Here is a 17,104-nt window from a genome sequence, read left to right on the forward strand (position 1 = left end):
GTCATCATTTATTTGGGGGGGGGGTTACGAGGGACAGACCTAAAAATTTGAATTAAAATCAGGGACATCCCTGATATTCGGGGACAGTTGAGAGGTATGCACTCTAATCTGTAAAAATGCCGTAAATTAATAGCTTTAACTTCAGATAAATAGCAAACATAGCATGCATAACTGATATAAAAGGTAAGATAATTACATATTGTAATTGTAGTTTAAATGTACTTCCCCTTGCCGCAAAATGTAGTCCAAACGCTTTATTTTTAAGCTTCCAATCTTCCAGCAGCCCTAAGACTAAGATGGCTGACTGCTTGTGGAATGTAAAACACTGTGGTGAAGGGAGGGGGCAGAGTTAATTACCACAGGCTGTAGTTACAACTCACACCTGGCCACAGCTGACTTTTTGTTTTCAGTTTGAAAAGTGACTATAACACAGCATTAGAGGAACAATGTTGCTTTTCTGCTTAAGACCTCAGAGAAGTAACGATGGATAATGTAAAACCCAAATCAGAGTATACCTGTAGCTACAAATTCAGAAGAGAGCTGGTAAAATGCAATAAAATGAGAGCCCAGGTAGAACACCTAGGTTAAACATATAAAAAGCACTGCAGACTGTAAAAATGCCTTAAATTAATAGCTTTAAGTTCAGACAGAGCAAACCCAGCACACACACTGATTTAAAATGTAAGATAAGTGCAGTATTGTAACCGTATTTCAAATCTGCTTCCCTGAATGCAGAATATAGTCAGAATGGTTTGTTTTTCGCACTTCCAGTCTTCCAGCAGTCCCAAGACTCCGCCTGCCAGCCATTAGTGTGTATGTAAGATGCATGAGTGAAACATATTCAGAAAGAACTGTCATACAGTATGTGTGGGTCGTAGCTTTTTAACAGCATGACTGCTTTATCAATATTAACATGGAATGTAAAAATGGTCTTACAGGTATAGACAAAAAGCAAAGAGTTTTGAATTATATGAAGAAGTGTAGGATACAGTTGGTGATGTAGGAGATGCATTTGGATAAAATTGAGCAATTGAATGTTAAAAAAAAAAATCATGGATATTAAATGGAATATCAGAGACAAAGGAAGAGAGAGGTAATAATACTGAGTAAGAGTGGGGTCCCAGAACCATTGAAGAGGAAGAAAGGGTCAGCAACAATAGATTTGTAGTAGCAAAGGGATTTATTGATAAGGGAGGAGGATTGTGTGGGCATCTGTTTATATTCCACATACAACTATGAAACATGAGAGAAATTTAGAAGAAATAGGCTTTCCGCAGGGAATGTTATTTTTGAGTGGGTACTGGAACTTAATTTGCTGTAGTGAGGATATATTAGTGGGACCTAGAGGGGAAAATATAGCAAGATAAATCTATAATATATGTTATGACAGATGCAAATGTAGTAGCAAGAGCTTGGAATTTGCATATTCCACAAGATAAAATAACTCTGCTATATTGGTTAACAGATTTATTTCACTGGAGTCTCTGTATTTATCAGATCATGCACTGATAAAAATAGACATGCAGGGTGATGTTGTAAAATAGATGTAGGGTTCTTCCCTATTTGTTCAAAATGGAATTTTAAAAAAGTGGGTATGCTTTCAAAGTCATTGGAGAAGGTAGATATTTCTTCAGATGGAGTAGCTAGTGAGTGTGATAGTGTGAACATGTATGTTAAAATGGTGGTAGAAATAAGAGACAGAGGTATGGGAAAGTAGTAAGAATTATTTAGAGGGAATGACAAAGGTTAAATTATTGCAGAAGAAGAGGACCCTTGTAGAACAAGAAGAGAAGCAAATATAGAATGTTAAAGGAAAAATAAAGGGATTATTTGGACAATATGCATGAATTTAGAAGAGTGGTGGTTAAACAACTGTTTCTGATAACCCTAGACAATAAAAGCTTTCAGCACAAGGACTGGGCAACACAAAGTAGAAAGAGTGGTAGACAGACTTGGGGAGCCTGTTGCAATGACAACAACTACAGGTTCTATAGCAGTATTACAGATATTTTTGGAACATTTATGAAAATCTGAATAATGCAGACTTATAGAGAACCCAAGAAAAGGCATAAATGGAAATATTTATGGAAGACTTAATTATGCTGAGGATACAAGAAGATGAGGCGTAACAATTAAAAGCTAAAATAGAAAGACATGAAATAAAAACAGTGATGTATAATTAATCAGAAGAGAAGTCTCCAGGAGCAGACTGTATTCCTGTGGAAATGTGGCATTTAAGAGGAAGAGCGTTCCAAAGACCTGGAAGGGTTTGTTATCAAGATTTTTTTAAAAGAAGTACTGGCATCTTGGAAGAGCAGTGGTGGCAGTAATACCGAAAGAAAGTAACATCCCTTCAGATCTAGCTTCATATGCACCCATTTCAAATTTAAATCATTGTTATAAAGTAGTTAATGACTATCTTAGCTAAGATAATTGAAGCTGTGTTGTTAGAATTGATAGATATGGATCAGGGAGACAGACACTTGATAACATTAGTAGGACAGTTATCTCGAGGGAATCATACTGTAAGAAAACACTGCTACAGTTGGTGAGTCTTGATGCAGAGAAAGCAGTCAGGGTCAGGTGAGTTATTGCGAGTAGGACAATGGAAGCATTTGTATTTCCTGCTACAATAGTAGGATTACTAAGAAGGAGATATGATGGGTCAGTGGCAATAATTAAGGTAGGAGAGTTCCTGTCTGGCAGGCTCTGTGTTTGAACACAGGAACCAGGTACAGATGTCCTCCTTCCCTCCCTACCTCCCCTTTATGCATTATATTTACAGCCATTAGCAAATAAAATAAGGGATTCATAAGTTTAAGACAATAACTTTGATAATAAAGAAAAATAGCATTATTCACAGATATTATTTTGTAATTGATAGATCCAGAAAAGGACATTTTCTTAACCTGGAACATTTTGATAATATATCTTTTTTTTTTTTGTTATAAAAAATGAAGGTAAACAAAAGCTATATAAGTATATTGTGTACCCATGCAAACGCATTGATTATGCAGTATCCATACTTATGAGGTATGATAAGGTGAAGTGTTTAGGTATATGTATGAAAAATGATTTTGCTATAGCAGCAAAGAATGTGTAGGAAGAGAGTAAACAGAAGATGAGATAAAACTGAGAAGAAAAAAACTCATCATTATGGATATGGGTTGTAAGATGCAAGCAGTGATTTTTTTAATCTCTTCAGTTTTATATACAGATGTATTTTTATTAGCTGAAGGAGAAGGAGTTGTTGAAAGAGTTGGAGTTTATTTGCGACACGGAAGTGGGCAAGAGTTGAGTGAAAGTAGTTGATTCGCTCCATAGAAAAAGTTAGCTTAAAGTTAAGAGGATACTTTAAAGCTATGCAGTTAAGGCTAACATGTGTAACTCAGAGAATATTGTAACTCAAAGAATAAATGGATAATGAAGGAACTGGGTGGGGAGAGTTGAGACAGAGAGACTAGGATTTTTGATTGTTAAAGGGAGTAGTAAAGAGTATTATCATCATCCACCCCCCCCTTTCCCATTTTCTATATGAGGTTTGGGTGTCATTCGTCTTCCACCTTCTTCATACCTGTTGCAGATCTCCTCTCCCACAATCCATCCATCTCTTTGCTGGATACCCTGCTTATCTTTTACCTTCTTCCTGTCTGTTCCGAAATCAACTTTTTCTTTCTTGCACATGTGCCCAAACCACTGTAACCTATTCTCTTTGACCTTTTCTGCAACTAGAACAACTTTGGCTTCTTCTCTGATGTTCTAATTTCTTCATCTATCCAACAGTGTGCATTATACTGCCATCTCACGCACTTCATCTCTAGTTGCTTTTCAACTGACTCACTGCAAACAGTGGATTGGGTGTGCTGCATCCTAATCTGAATCTGAACTACTCATCTTCCATCTTGCATTTTACTGTTCAGTGAATTTATATATCTTTAAAGAACTCCAGCGCTTTCATGCATTGTGATAGGAGTGTGGTCCCTCTATACTGCTCACTTTCATACATGCTTTTGTTCTTGTACACTGGCATTAAAATGTTTATTCTGCACTCATCTGGGATATGCCTTTCTCTTAGTACTGCTATGAGTATCCCTTGGTGCTATTTTCTCCCCTAACTCACCCAACTTTTTGATCATATCTGCCATGACTTCATCTGAGCCTGCTGCTTTCCTTGCCTTCATTTTACTTCATTCTGTTCCTACTTCCTTAGGGTAGGCTTTTCTTTCATTGTTTGCTATGTTTGGGACAGTGCAACTTTTGTGGGGTTTTCTTCATTCAGAAGTTGATGGAAGTATTCCTTCCATCTGAATTTGACTTCTTGTGCACTGGAGAGCAGATTGTTGCTAGCATCCCTTATGAATGGTGTCTGATGACTGTCTTCTTTATCTTTCTGTCTTTGCTGTGCAACCTGATAGTTGTTGTGCCATCTGCTGAGTCACGTTCCAGAAGCTAGTAGAGTGCCTGTGATTCTTTGCTTTACCTATAGTACTGATCAGTAACCCCTCTCTGTCTCAACGCCTTCAGCAATTATCAATAACCAAGCTCAGTATACCAGTTCTCCTCAGATGTTGCATATGTGTATGAATCTGCTTAAATTTTTGTAATACTATGGCTTGTGTATTTATGTGTATGCATGAAAACAGGTTTTATTTTAGTCACTTATAGCCTTCGTATAAGCTGTTTAATCTGTTGTCATACTTTAATTTTGTTTTGGTAGTATATTCCTTGGCATTCTTTTTGATAAAGCAGAGCTTTACTTTTGAGCTACTCAGGTAGCTTAATTGTCATTTTTTTAATTGTTAAATGGAGCTTTTCTCCCTAGGCCTCTGCTGAAAAAGGGGTTACATTGTAGACCCACACTTATGGTAAACAAATGTCAATCAAATAAATACCACATTGAGTCTATTCTGAAAAGAGGCTACTAACCTACTTGGTCAACAATGTGTAAATAAATAAAAATAAAGCCATCTGGAATAAAATTAAATGCCTGGCCTTTCAGCCTTCTAACTAGGTGCAACTTCCCCTGTAAAGAAAAGGTGGAATTCTCTTCCCTTAGGTTCTACTGATTCAGAGATTGATGAGTAAAAGTTAGTGTGTCCAAATTATGTCCTGTCCATGTGGTTACAGCAAAGATGATGACAGTGTTGTATCGTCAGGATCCTTTTCAGAGACTGTCTTCTTCAGAGGGATGCTCAGTCCGATTAAAGAAAAGTGTACTTCAAAGAAGGTCTCAGAATCTCAGAATGGGGATGAAGACTCTTTACATGAATTTGTGACTTATATGGAGTCTACTACTTGTTTTTTGAGGTTCACTTATGAGTATTCTGTTTTTAGTGTGAACTTTCTGGATGTTACTATCACGAAGGGTATTAATAATCAGATTGCTACTTCTTTATACCGGAAGTCATGCTGGAAAAATGGCATTTTGCACTTTGACAGCATGCACCCCCGCCACATCTTCCGTAATGTAATAAAAGGCCAGATGAGTAGAATATCTAGACTATGCAGTTCCCAGGGTGATATGTTGAGGCTAGTGAATTTTCAAAAAAACTGCTTTATGAACAGAGGTTATCCATCAGATTTGGTAAATGATTTAACAGCAGTAGCATTAGAAACTCCTGTTCATAGGAGTAAAGGTAACTATAAATATAATTTTGAAAGGAATAAGGTCCAGTTACCATTTAGTTTAAAATATACAAATGATGTGGACCACATTATACAGATTATAAAGAACAATTGGAAGATTCTGTTACTTGATCCGGTTGTATCGCAGATAGTGGGAAACAAACCAACATTTAGGTTTAATAACAGCCTAAATTTGAAGAGGCTATTATGTAAAGAAAAAATGGATTCTAGAGAGTTAGACATTAGAGCAAGTTACAAAAAGGGTACATATCCTTGTAAGAAGTGTTGTGTATGTAAACATCTATCTACAGTTCAGGTTTTTGATGTCCCGGGCTTAAATACTGTTTTTAGTCCGATGTTCTATGCTACATGTGACACCAGGAACATCATTTACCTAGCTACTTGTGATTCGTGTACAGCATACTACGTGGGCATGACCAAACGAAGACTTAAAGATCGTGTCTACAACCACGTGTATGATATTAGAAAGGGCAACCTCACTAATGTTCTAGCTAAACATTGTCAAATATTTCCTCAACATGTTTTTAAATTTAGGGTAATTCAAATAGTGAATGAAAATAAGAGAGAAAAAGACCCTACTGGTACTCTTGAGCTATGTGAACTAAGATGGATTTTGAATTTAAGAGCTCATATAGAACCGGGTCTTAATTCCATGATTAGTATTAGACCGGCTCTCTTAGGATCCATTTAGACCATGAATCCATTGGCCCCATATATTGGATGTTTATTTATATTAAATATTTTTATTTTATTATATGATATAGGTTATATATATTAATATTATTATTAATAAGTAATATGTGTTATTGGGATTAAATTGATTTGATTATATTGATATTTACTTTGATCAAGTATATTTGTAGTATTTGATGATATGAAAAATGGAATATTTAATTTTTATTTTTATTTCATTTTATGCGTATTTTTATACTATCATTATTTATATTTATTCGTTAATATCTATAATTATGTGCTGGACCTTTGCACCTATGTTGTTGTATGCATAGAGATAACATCAAATGCATAAGATATGGCCTCTTTTGTTTGGCTAAGTGATATATTAGCGTGCCATAACTACTAGGCTAATATATATATTGGTGGGCTTTGCGGGTTAAGCTCTTATGGCTTGAATATATTATTTATGGTTGCTATGAATTGTTAATAAAGCTGATAGCTTATTTATGAATGGTAAAAAGTTTTTAAAATCTTTTACTAATGGGCTGAGAAGTAATAATTGTTTGAGGTCTTCTTTTTTCTTTTTGGTTGCTATGTTGCGTTTTTTTAAACTACGTGATTTATTTTACTTTTCTTGCATATATGAGAGAATTTTTATGACATGAAATGCCATTTCTCTTTTAAATATTCAAATGTGTATTAATTGGAACCCTGATGGGATAATTGATGATGTTTTTTTATATATAAATGCTGACTTTTGATTGTTTAATTGTAACCTGATGAAGCGCACCGGGATGGTGCGTGAAAGCGCTTGTTCTTTCAATTAAATTGTGGATTCTATATCGTGGTGGTTCCTTGCAGTTTTTCCTTTTCAAGGTCTCAGAATCATGTAACAGTACTTAAACCTCCTAGGCATTGAAAAGCTCAACTTGATAGCAATTATGCAGTTTTCCAGGCCTTAGGACTTGCATCCCAGGAGCCAGGGGTGGAGAAAAAAATTGTGTTTTAAATGAAGAATACAGATGATTGACAAAGCATTTAACAGTGTAAGGTAATACAAATGTATGCAAACAAGATTTGAGAAGTCTTGTGTAACCATCTTGCAACCAAGAGCAGTGATTTATTTTAATTATTCTTTGTCGACAAGGCTAGTCCCATTAGGCTAGTAACATTTTTCAGGGGAAGCCTGAGGTGTTTTTTATACAACTAGGGGAAATTTGGCCAGGGCATTGAGGAACTTCCCCAACTCTTTTGAAGAGAAGTAGTAAGAGAGGAAATAAAACGCTTGCTAGAACTGCTAGGTGGCACTGGAGTGCTTCTACTGCAGTTCTGGTAATTCCATGAAGTTGGAAATTGTAGCAAAGATGGAGAGAGGAGGTGAAATTGTCCTGAAGGAGGGGGAAAAGGAGAGGAAATTACTGTTACAGAGCTAGAAAATGGAAGACTGGAGAGAAGAAGCTAGGCAGAGTGACATGGTGGAGAGGGTATTACAGGAAAAGAGACTGGAAACAAATAACTGCTGGTGAAGGGAAAACAATGGATACATTCTCGGCTGGTGGAGTAGCCAGTTTTCAAGGTTTAACCCTGCAGCCGTGACTTTTATTACAAGAAAGAAGTTGTACAGATGTAGCAGGTAAAGGAAGAAGGAACTGAGAGGGGACAAACGATTGCAGTTTCTCAACATCAACAGAGAAGATGAAGTAAGAATAAAAAGTAAAAGTGACAGCAGTCTGAATGGGTATGACACTGTAGATGGTATCATTTTCCATTAGGGTTTAACATTAAAGGCATAAGAGCATTAATTCATTTGAGAGATGAATTTTTATTTTTTGGAGAGTAGCATTTGAAAGCTTTAAATTGCTGGAAAAATTATGACTCTGACTGAAAAAAGAAATGCAGCTGCACCATGGAAGGACTATTTTAGAGTTTGGGACTACAACTTGTTGTTGTGTCTTTCGGCTTTTCCCAGTTAGGGGTCGCCACAGCGGAACTCCGGTCCGCTAATGATTGGTAGTTGATTTTTACATGCCGAGTTACCAGCCCTGATACACAACCTTCAACGAAGGTACGCCCATTCATGCACGTCTCCACGTAGAAGACTGTCTAGCTGAGAATCGAACCGGACAGCGTCTTACTGTGAGGCGACAATTCTACCGCAGCACCACCACCGTGGTAGTTTGGGACTACAACTAAAAAAGAAAATAAATATGCACTTTAGGACTTCAGATACAGATGAGCATTAGTTGAAACTTTTTTTTACTATGTAGAAAACTACATGGAATTAAAAAATGTGGTAAAAGAAATGTATTGACTTTAGATTGGGAAGTGTGGGTAACAATGGATGTTAAGGATGGGGAAACTTCAGCATATTTCAAATATAATAATTGTGATTTATAAGAGAGGGGTCAACTCAAAACATGTTATTTTTGTGGGGATGTGAGACCATTGCAGGGGAAAAAGGACATATAGCAAAAAACTGGGAGCCTTTTTGTAGAAAATGCAAAGAATTTGGACATTTGTGGTTTGACTTCCCCATATTAGAAAAGGAAGGAGTAGATGAAGAGGAAAACCCCAAAAGAAAGGCAAACACTGCATCTTATGATGCATTGCAGTCTCAGGAATCCATCTACCTGGTGTGAGAATAGAATCCACAGCTTTCTGCACCCAAGTGGAGTGTTCTGCCTGTTGCACCACTGACTCTGCTAATGTAAATTTAAATGTATGCTGTTGATTAGAGGTTGTAGTTCAAGTTTTCGGTTTATATTTGCTTTTAGGTTTGATGTGCAATTAGGAAATGCTTTTTAAGAAAAAAATAAGTAAATATTGCAGTATACATGTTAATGCTGCTATATTGATCCAACTTGAAGGACCAGACTGCACTGATGTCTGTTCGCATGTAAATCTTTGTGTTTGGCTTATTAACAACAACAAAGGCGACTCATCTCTTAGATATGGTATGTATGTGACTAATTCTGGACTTTTCAGAATAATGTATATATGTATGTGTGTATGTATGTGTGTGCGTGTGTGTGTGTATGTATATAATAAACATATATATATATATATATATATATATATATATATAAATATATGTATGTATGTGTATATATATATATATATATATATATATATATATATATATATATATATATATATATATATATATAGTGTACATACATTCATTTTTTAATGCACATCATAGATTTGACCACATGTTAATTTTTAATTTTATAGCAGTTTCCACCATACAAGTTTAAGATGTTACACATTTGCCCAGAAATGTCTGTATTTTCATGTGGAGACGTTATGCTTACAGCTTTTGTTTGTAATTCTTCTGCCTTTTGGTCATTTTCGCTACAGACACTTGTATAAATGTTGCATCTCTTACTGACCATTCTGTATGTGGCTGTCCATTTATCTACTTTAAATTATAAGACATTCTATTAATTAAAATACTATTCAGTTTAAATGAGTTATAAGAATACTGATTCTAGTTTCAAAAACACATGTAGATGTGGATGTAAAATGGCTAAGCAGTCAAGATACACTGACTGTTCTTTATGGTCTTTCACTTGAAATGTTTCCTGTAATTGGTTCCAGTTTCCAGTTATTTTATTTCTTTATATTTAGTTATTGCACAGTTTTCTGCATGAATAGTATTGTTACTAGAATCTCTGTCATATGTATTACCTTCCAGCATTAGGGGTATGTCCTTTAACTTTTGATAAAGGCCCATTTTCTTGGGTTATGCATTTGACTGTAGTAGTTTTTTTCTTTTAGTAATTATTTTCTGTTCTTTCTTCATTTCAGTTTTACATTTTCTGTGTATACAATACCATTGTTATTTGCTTATTGGACTCGAGTACTTTTAATTTTGCCCCACCCCGTATTTGTTCTTCAGTTATTTGTTTTACGTTTTGTTGACCAGGTTGGCTCTACTAGGCTGTGCCATTTTGTAATGGGACCTGGGGGAAAAAACAGAATAGCATGAAATAAACAAGAGTTCAGCATTTATACAGTAGTAGTTAACAGTATATATTATGCATCAAAGTGAAGTAGAAACAGAAATGTAAAAACACAAGTAATGGTTGCACAAGCCTGTGGCAGGGAAAAGAAGGCTACAGCTATAAAAAAAATGAATTTTGTGGTAATGAGGGAACAGTTAACTGAAGGAATTTTGATTAGAGTGAAAAGAATCCTGGTTAGGTGAAGATTATCTAAGTAGGGCTTTTTGTGTGCCACAACCATCCTTTCCCACATTGAATGGCATTTTTTTTTAGAGAATGCATACCAGTGCAGGATAGAAAAGGGAGCCATTTGTCTACCTGTGTCAGACCATACAAGTCTTAATGGGCTTGTGGAAGACCGGAAAAAGCTGCTGCTTTTGAAAATTCGGCACATACAAGGCAGGATATGTTGCAATTTACTGAACAGTGATTCTTTCTTGGAGGTGCGCTGTTATGTTAAACATACTTATTTTCAGTTCTAAGTTAATACTGTGGAAGACTCCTTCAAACCTCAGCTGATATTGTGAATGCTCTCGCAACTGTAATGTTCTAATGTTTTTCCTGTATATTTAACTGTCTTATGGGGACTGCCAGACAATATGATAATGGCAGTAACAAGTGATTTAAACCTTTGTAGTTAAATCATTCAAAACAGTAATTTTAAATCATATAAACTAAGAATATGAGTACAGACTGTTATATTAATGAAATAATGTACCTATTTCTGCATCTTTTCCTTCTTTCAGGTTATACCAGTTATCAAAAGCAGGAAAGCTGTGTGTCCCAGCCATGAATGTAAATGATTCGGTCACTAAACAGAAGTTTGACAATCTGTATTGTTGTAGAGAGTCCATTCTTGATGGGTAAGTGAACATGAACAAATAAATGCATACAGCAAAGGGGATTATTTAGATAATATGAATAGTGACATTTCATCTGTCAGATTCTTGTAATAGTCTTGTTAACATGTAAGGACAGTTTGATCTGTACTGCTCCACTTCTTAGTGCAGGAAATCTGTGCATAGCCTAAAATAATGGGGGGACAGATTTTAAATATTGCTCTTATAAACCTGAAAAGCTGCTAGAATAACATAATTTGGATTAGCACACATTTTCAAAAGGATATGAAGTCTGTAACTCAAATTTATATCATTGTTTAGTGACTTCAGTCCAAGATATTTGCCAGAAAAACACACATATTATGAGGAACAGACAAAAATATAAGAGGCAAAAATCTGGACAGTTGAGATAATCTACCCCTCTTCCTATTTATTTCTCCTGCCTGTTAGATAACCAACAGCATGTATCCTTTCCAGTACTAAAATTTCTTCTTAGTTGCCCTAGATTTAACATTGTCCATCTGATTGCACTTCCTTGCTGCCGTTTGGCCAACTTTTAATTTCTTGAAAAATGTAAATTTTGTAATTTGTTGAAGTGCTTGCAATTTCAATCAGCCCCGTTGGAGTACAGAGTAAAACCTTGACTACTGCCCAGGTGACTCGAGTTCAGTTAATAGCTGGGCGTGTCTGTTGGAGCTTGCCTTATAGTGTATGGGCTTGCCTATCCTGGAGGCAGGAGGCAGACTTGAGCCAACCAATTCCACAGTCTCTTGGGGAGAAGGGAAGTGATGCAAAGAAAGCCTACAGGTGGGCATGCAGCCAAGAAGCCATAGCTGTGGTAAACCACAGTGCATGCGTAGAGACATGCACTTTTATGAACAAAGGACATTGTGATGCAGGTCATTTGTCCCCTGCTTGGTGGATAGGTTAAGTCCTTTGTTGCATGCCCTTAATGATGGGATACTAGCAAGGACCAAAGCATCAACGTGGCTGCTTTGAATGATGGTTCCACAGGGCAGCTCATATCCTTTGTGCTGGTAATATTCAGGGGAGGGAACCGGTGGATTCAGGCCCAGTTGAGGGATGCATGATGTAATCAGGCAAGGGGGCAAACACCACCTAGTAGAAATTAAAAGAAAATGTTCTTGCAATTTCTTTTTTGCCTTTTATTCTGTTTAAAAATATTACTTTATTGTCTAATTTGCTCTGAACTGCGTACATTTTGAGCAATTGTTGTTTTTTTTTTTTTTGCATGTGATATTGCCAGAGATTGCATTTCCAGTTGCTATATTATTTCATAAAGGGGTTACCTAAACTGACTATACTGATATATACGCTGTGTAGTGGTGATGCCTTTTTGTGTGGTGTATTACCTTCAAAATCTCATTTTTTTGTGGTGCTTTTTCTTCTAAATCTCATTTTTTGTTGCTTTTTCACATAATTTGCATAGTTCTAATTTATCAAATAAGGCTTTTGCCAGATTTTTTTTTCATTTTGATGATTCTCCATTCAATGAATAATGAGTAATTCAATTTCTTTATATGTATGTGTAAGTATTTAGTGACCAATTGTTGTTGTGTCTTTCGGCTTTTCCCAGTTAGGGGTCACCACATCGGAACTCCGGTCCGCTCATGATTGGCAGTAGATTTTTACTTGCCGAGTTGCCAGTCCTGACGCAGAACCTTCAATGAAGGTACGCCCATTCACGCATGTCTCCACGCAGAAGACGCTCTAGCTGAGAATCGAACCGGACAACGTCTTACTGTGAGGCGACAACGTTACCGCAGCACCACCACTGCAGTTATTTAGTGACCAATAGTCTAGTATAAAATCTGTCAACAGGTTGACAATGGGATTCTATTGTATATTGCTCAATTACATGTGTATCTTTTTTTCACAGTACTTTCATTATGGTTTTATCATACTTTCTCTTCTCGCACATTGGTAAACGTTCAACAAGACACCTCAGTATGGGTAATGCACAGGATAATCAAACTTTTAGTGCTTTCATCTCACTAATATTAATTTTTATTCTGAAGAAGTCTCTTAAGCAAGCAAGCATTTTAAAACTTCCCACTTAATCACATGCCACAATTTATCCAGTCAGAACTCAGTACTGATAAGAGTGAAGAAAACCTATAAAAATAACAATAGATTCACTCACCCAAAAATAACGTTATACCATTATAAAACTGGCAAATCAAAACTATTCCAATGGTAGTTCCTGGATTAAATGGGACGATCTCTATTAATTGTATTTTAAAATTATAAAGTCATTGGGGTTATTTTGAGAGTATGACAATAAATAATGTTGTGTTTTTTAACAGTATAAGGGTTTTTTTTGTGTATCTGTTATTTTTATTTTATTGCTTGCTTGTTTAATGTATTTTATTCTGAAAAAGTCTCATATTAGATGAAAGTGTTTGATATATTTGGATTAACCAGTGTGTTACCCACACTGTGGTATCTTGTTGGCGGTTGTAGTTTCTTCTTGTGTATCTTGCTGAGTTTGGAACACGTTAAACTTTACTTGCAAATGTGTTTGCAGTTCTTACCTATGTACTAGGCTAGTTACCCTCGTGGGCCATTTTAAGCCTATTTTCCTCAATGATGAGAGTTGAACCCTGTATCTTGTATGGAGGTAAACACTTTAATCATTATGCCAAACCCCATCCCAGTATGGTGCCTTCAGAGAGAAGATAGATTTTCTTATCTTCTCATATTTGGGATCCAGGAAATAGTAAAAATGCTAGTAATTCAAGTTTAAAATAGGGAATTCAGTCTCCTGATGGTCTGTGAATGTGTCTGCATGTCTATAGGGAAATAAAACAAGAAGGCAAACCTAAATGTACCTAAAGTAGTGTCAGTGCTCGACAGCTACATGCCCGGAGTTTTTAAGTGAACTTCCTCCAGGATTACAAAAAAAGTAGGAATGGATTTGCTTTCTAAGCATTACAAAATATGCAATAAGGTAACAAAGATGAATGGAACTTAGAATGATTGCATCAAATACTAATAACAGAGAATTGAACTAGACAAGACTCACTAAACACGTTGAGTTACAAGAGGTGCAAAAGAGTGAAGCATGAGGAGGAAAGAACGAGTGAATATGGGGCTAGGCAAGAAGAGCTAACACAATTACCCACAACACATACAGTTAGAAGAGAAAGTATGATGTTTGCTGAGAGACCTGAAAAGAATAAAGTTGTAAGCTGTATAGAATTCACCAATGAACAGCTCAGTAAGCAGACTGTTATCCCTACACAGGACATTCAGATGTAGTGGTCTCATTGTATGTTTATATCTCTTAGAACAGTGAGAAGGGGGAGACCCAAACCAGTGTTAAACAGCAAACTTGTCAACAGTAGGAAACAATCCTGTCAAAATTGTGACTAAAGGGTAGAACACCAAGGCTGAGGACAATAGGGTAACCATGGACAAATATAATTCTACGAATACACACACACAAAAATGAATTCATCTTAGTAAAGAGACTGTGTAGGAAAAAGGGAGCTTAAAATTAAGCTTCTTTATTTTGCAAAGTTTAAGGTAGTTTTTTAAATGTAGCCAATACATATTTGGACAGAGAACCAATGTCAGAGGATATGAGGAACCTTCAAAGACGAGTCAAACCAGTCTGTGACAGCACCATGTTATGGCTGTGCAGCTTGAGAATTCTGCAATTAATAAAATATTTGCAGAGAGTACTGTTAAAGCAGCCTCCTATGTGTAAAAAGAAGCTAGAAGAAAGATGAAAAGGAAGAGTAGGTTCTGCCACAGAAAATGGAAGACATTGAAGTCAGCAACTACCTGCTCTGCATAACATGGACTTGTGAAGATGAACTGTAGCTTGGAAGTCAGCAGTTTGGCGAGCTCACTCAAAATGCATCTCACACACACAGTGCCAATTACTGTCACTTTGACATGCATACATTTCTCTGGTGCTTTATTTGAAAGACTTTCTGCACTGTATTTCATGCAGTTTTTGTTTTTTTTTTTGTTTTTTTATTAATGTAATATACACAGGTTACTCATTTGCTTAAAATGTGCTTAATACCTTAAGATTTTATTTTAAAAATGTGGCTGCTTGGTCCCTACATTTAGATACATACACAGTCCCTTTTGCATTGCAGGTGTCTTCAGTTCCCCTGATACTGACTCTCTTGTTAATGCTTGGCCCATGTTTAGGAAGCCATCAGTGCCTCAAAAAACACTTGCAGTAGAATACAAAAGACAGTTTTACCTTTAATTTAAACATCAGTTATTCATTGATTTAACCAACCTGCCCAGAAATTGGACTATACGAAGCCTTTGGAGTGGATCATTTCATTAGCTTCAGACGAAGGCTCATGCAATCTCTAAAGGTTTTTTTTTTTAAATTGTCATTAAATCATCACGTCACAACTGCAATACAAGATCTGAAGTAGTTAACTTCATTTATCTGCAACCTGTGGGTATTCAGCTCCATATCGGATCCGAGCCGGAAACATTTTATCAAGCATCTGCTCCGAGCTCCTCCCCTTACCCATAATCCCTCACATCTCCTACCTTCCCTCAGATCTCGTTTGCTGCTTCATGCATACGCATCGTGGTCTTTATAGCTCCAAGTTGGGTACAGTAAGTGGATTCTTAAGTTAGTGTGTGAGAGTAGTTGTTTGTGATGACCCTTCCTCCCCTTTGTAAGTAGTTAGAAAGTTTGTGTTTTTTTTTTTTTTAAATAGAGTAGGCCTAGCCAACCCCTGAGTATGTGTGTGTCTAGTTTAGCGTTTGGCTCAGTGGAGTGTGTTATGGCTGACCAGCCTAAACCAGTGTTCAAGAAATGCACAGTGTGGCCACAAGCTTTCACCGGCTGATGGCCACACTCTGTGTGTTATTTGCCTTGGCGTTCCCCATCTTAGTTTGCCATGTGTTGTGTGTGCAGGGTTCAATCCCAGAGCCCTTAGCCCTTAAAGAGAGGAAGGCGAAACTGGTAGCCAAGGGCCTGCTACCAGTTTCTGCCTTAGAGACGACGGCCTCAACATCGGCTCTTGTAGCTGACCACCCCCCCCCCCCCCTCAGGCTGGGACTCAACCTCCCACTAAGCCTGCTGAGGTGGGGACAAAAGCTACAGATAAGGACAAAAAAAAAAGAGAGAGAGAAAAGGGTAGAGAGGCACCGCAAGCGATCTCCTGAGTGGGAGCCTTTTCCCAGTCCACATGTGAAAGTTGTTAGGACCACTTCTCCTTGGCTCCATTCCCCCCGAGGTTCTCCCCGGAGCTGACGGAGCCCTTGGATTGGAGGCCTTTTTCAAGGTCATCTCACAGGGTCAGATCCGAGTTGGTCGCCTCCTCGGGGTCGACTCAGAGATCGGAGCTTGACGTGGACAGGATGATGCGGAGATTCATTTGGACCAAAATCCAAATGGGAGTCTTGCCAGGCCCCTCTCCGGCCGGAGAGGGGACCTCTATGCCCTTCTTCCATCCTATCTCTCCTTCCCCGATCCGACCATCGGTCTCGGGGTTTATGGATCTGAGAATCCTCGGAGCTGGGGTTTCGGCGCCGATGGTTCCTCCAACTTCGACACCGGCTATTACCTTGAGTTCCTCGGATCAGACTTGGGATCCGAGCAACTCTCGGGGCCGAGAGCAGGGAGCCGGATCCGAGAAACCGGAGATGTCTTCGGCTCTGACTTTGTCAGATCGGAGCTGTTCCTTCGGAACCTTGGCCTCGGCCCCAATCCTCATGACGGAGCCGGGGAGAACTTCTTCCTTGTTGGTTGCCAAGGAGGTGCACTCTCCTTCGGCCTTCGACGTGGTGGAGAGGGTTCTCCTCTCCCAGGGATTGAGACCCCCAGCCCATTGCCTTGGACTCCGCCCAAGCTGCCTTGGATTTGGTCACGACTCCCATCAGCTTGTCCCAGGGACAGACAATGCCAGAGGACCCTCAGGTGGTTCCCAT

General features: G+C 37.6%; 1 protein-coding gene across 7 annotated transcripts in view; it reads left to right on the forward strand.

Moving 5' to 3' along the window:
• AHCYL2 (adenosylhomocysteinase like 2) overlaps positions 1-17,104 on the forward strand; it is a 1,498,752-nt gene that overhangs the window by 703,720 nt on the left and 777,928 nt on the right. For all 7 annotated transcript variants that reach the window (XM_044088837.1, XM_044088831.1, XM_044088833.1 and 4 more), the window contains exon 8: positions 11,075-11,191. In XM_044088837.1, the coding sequence (XP_043944772.1) occupies positions 11,075-11,191 (117 nt within the window). The remainder of the gene's footprint in view (positions 1-11,074; positions 11,192-17,104) is intronic.

Source organism: Protopterus annectens, chromosome 11.part0 (genome assembly GCF_019279795.1).
Source record: "Protopterus annectens isolate FY-2018-M chromosome 11.part0, PAN1.0, whole genome shotgun sequence".
Classification (NCBI taxonomy): domain Eukaryota; kingdom Metazoa; phylum Chordata; order Ceratodontiformes; family Protopteridae; genus Protopterus; species Protopterus annectens.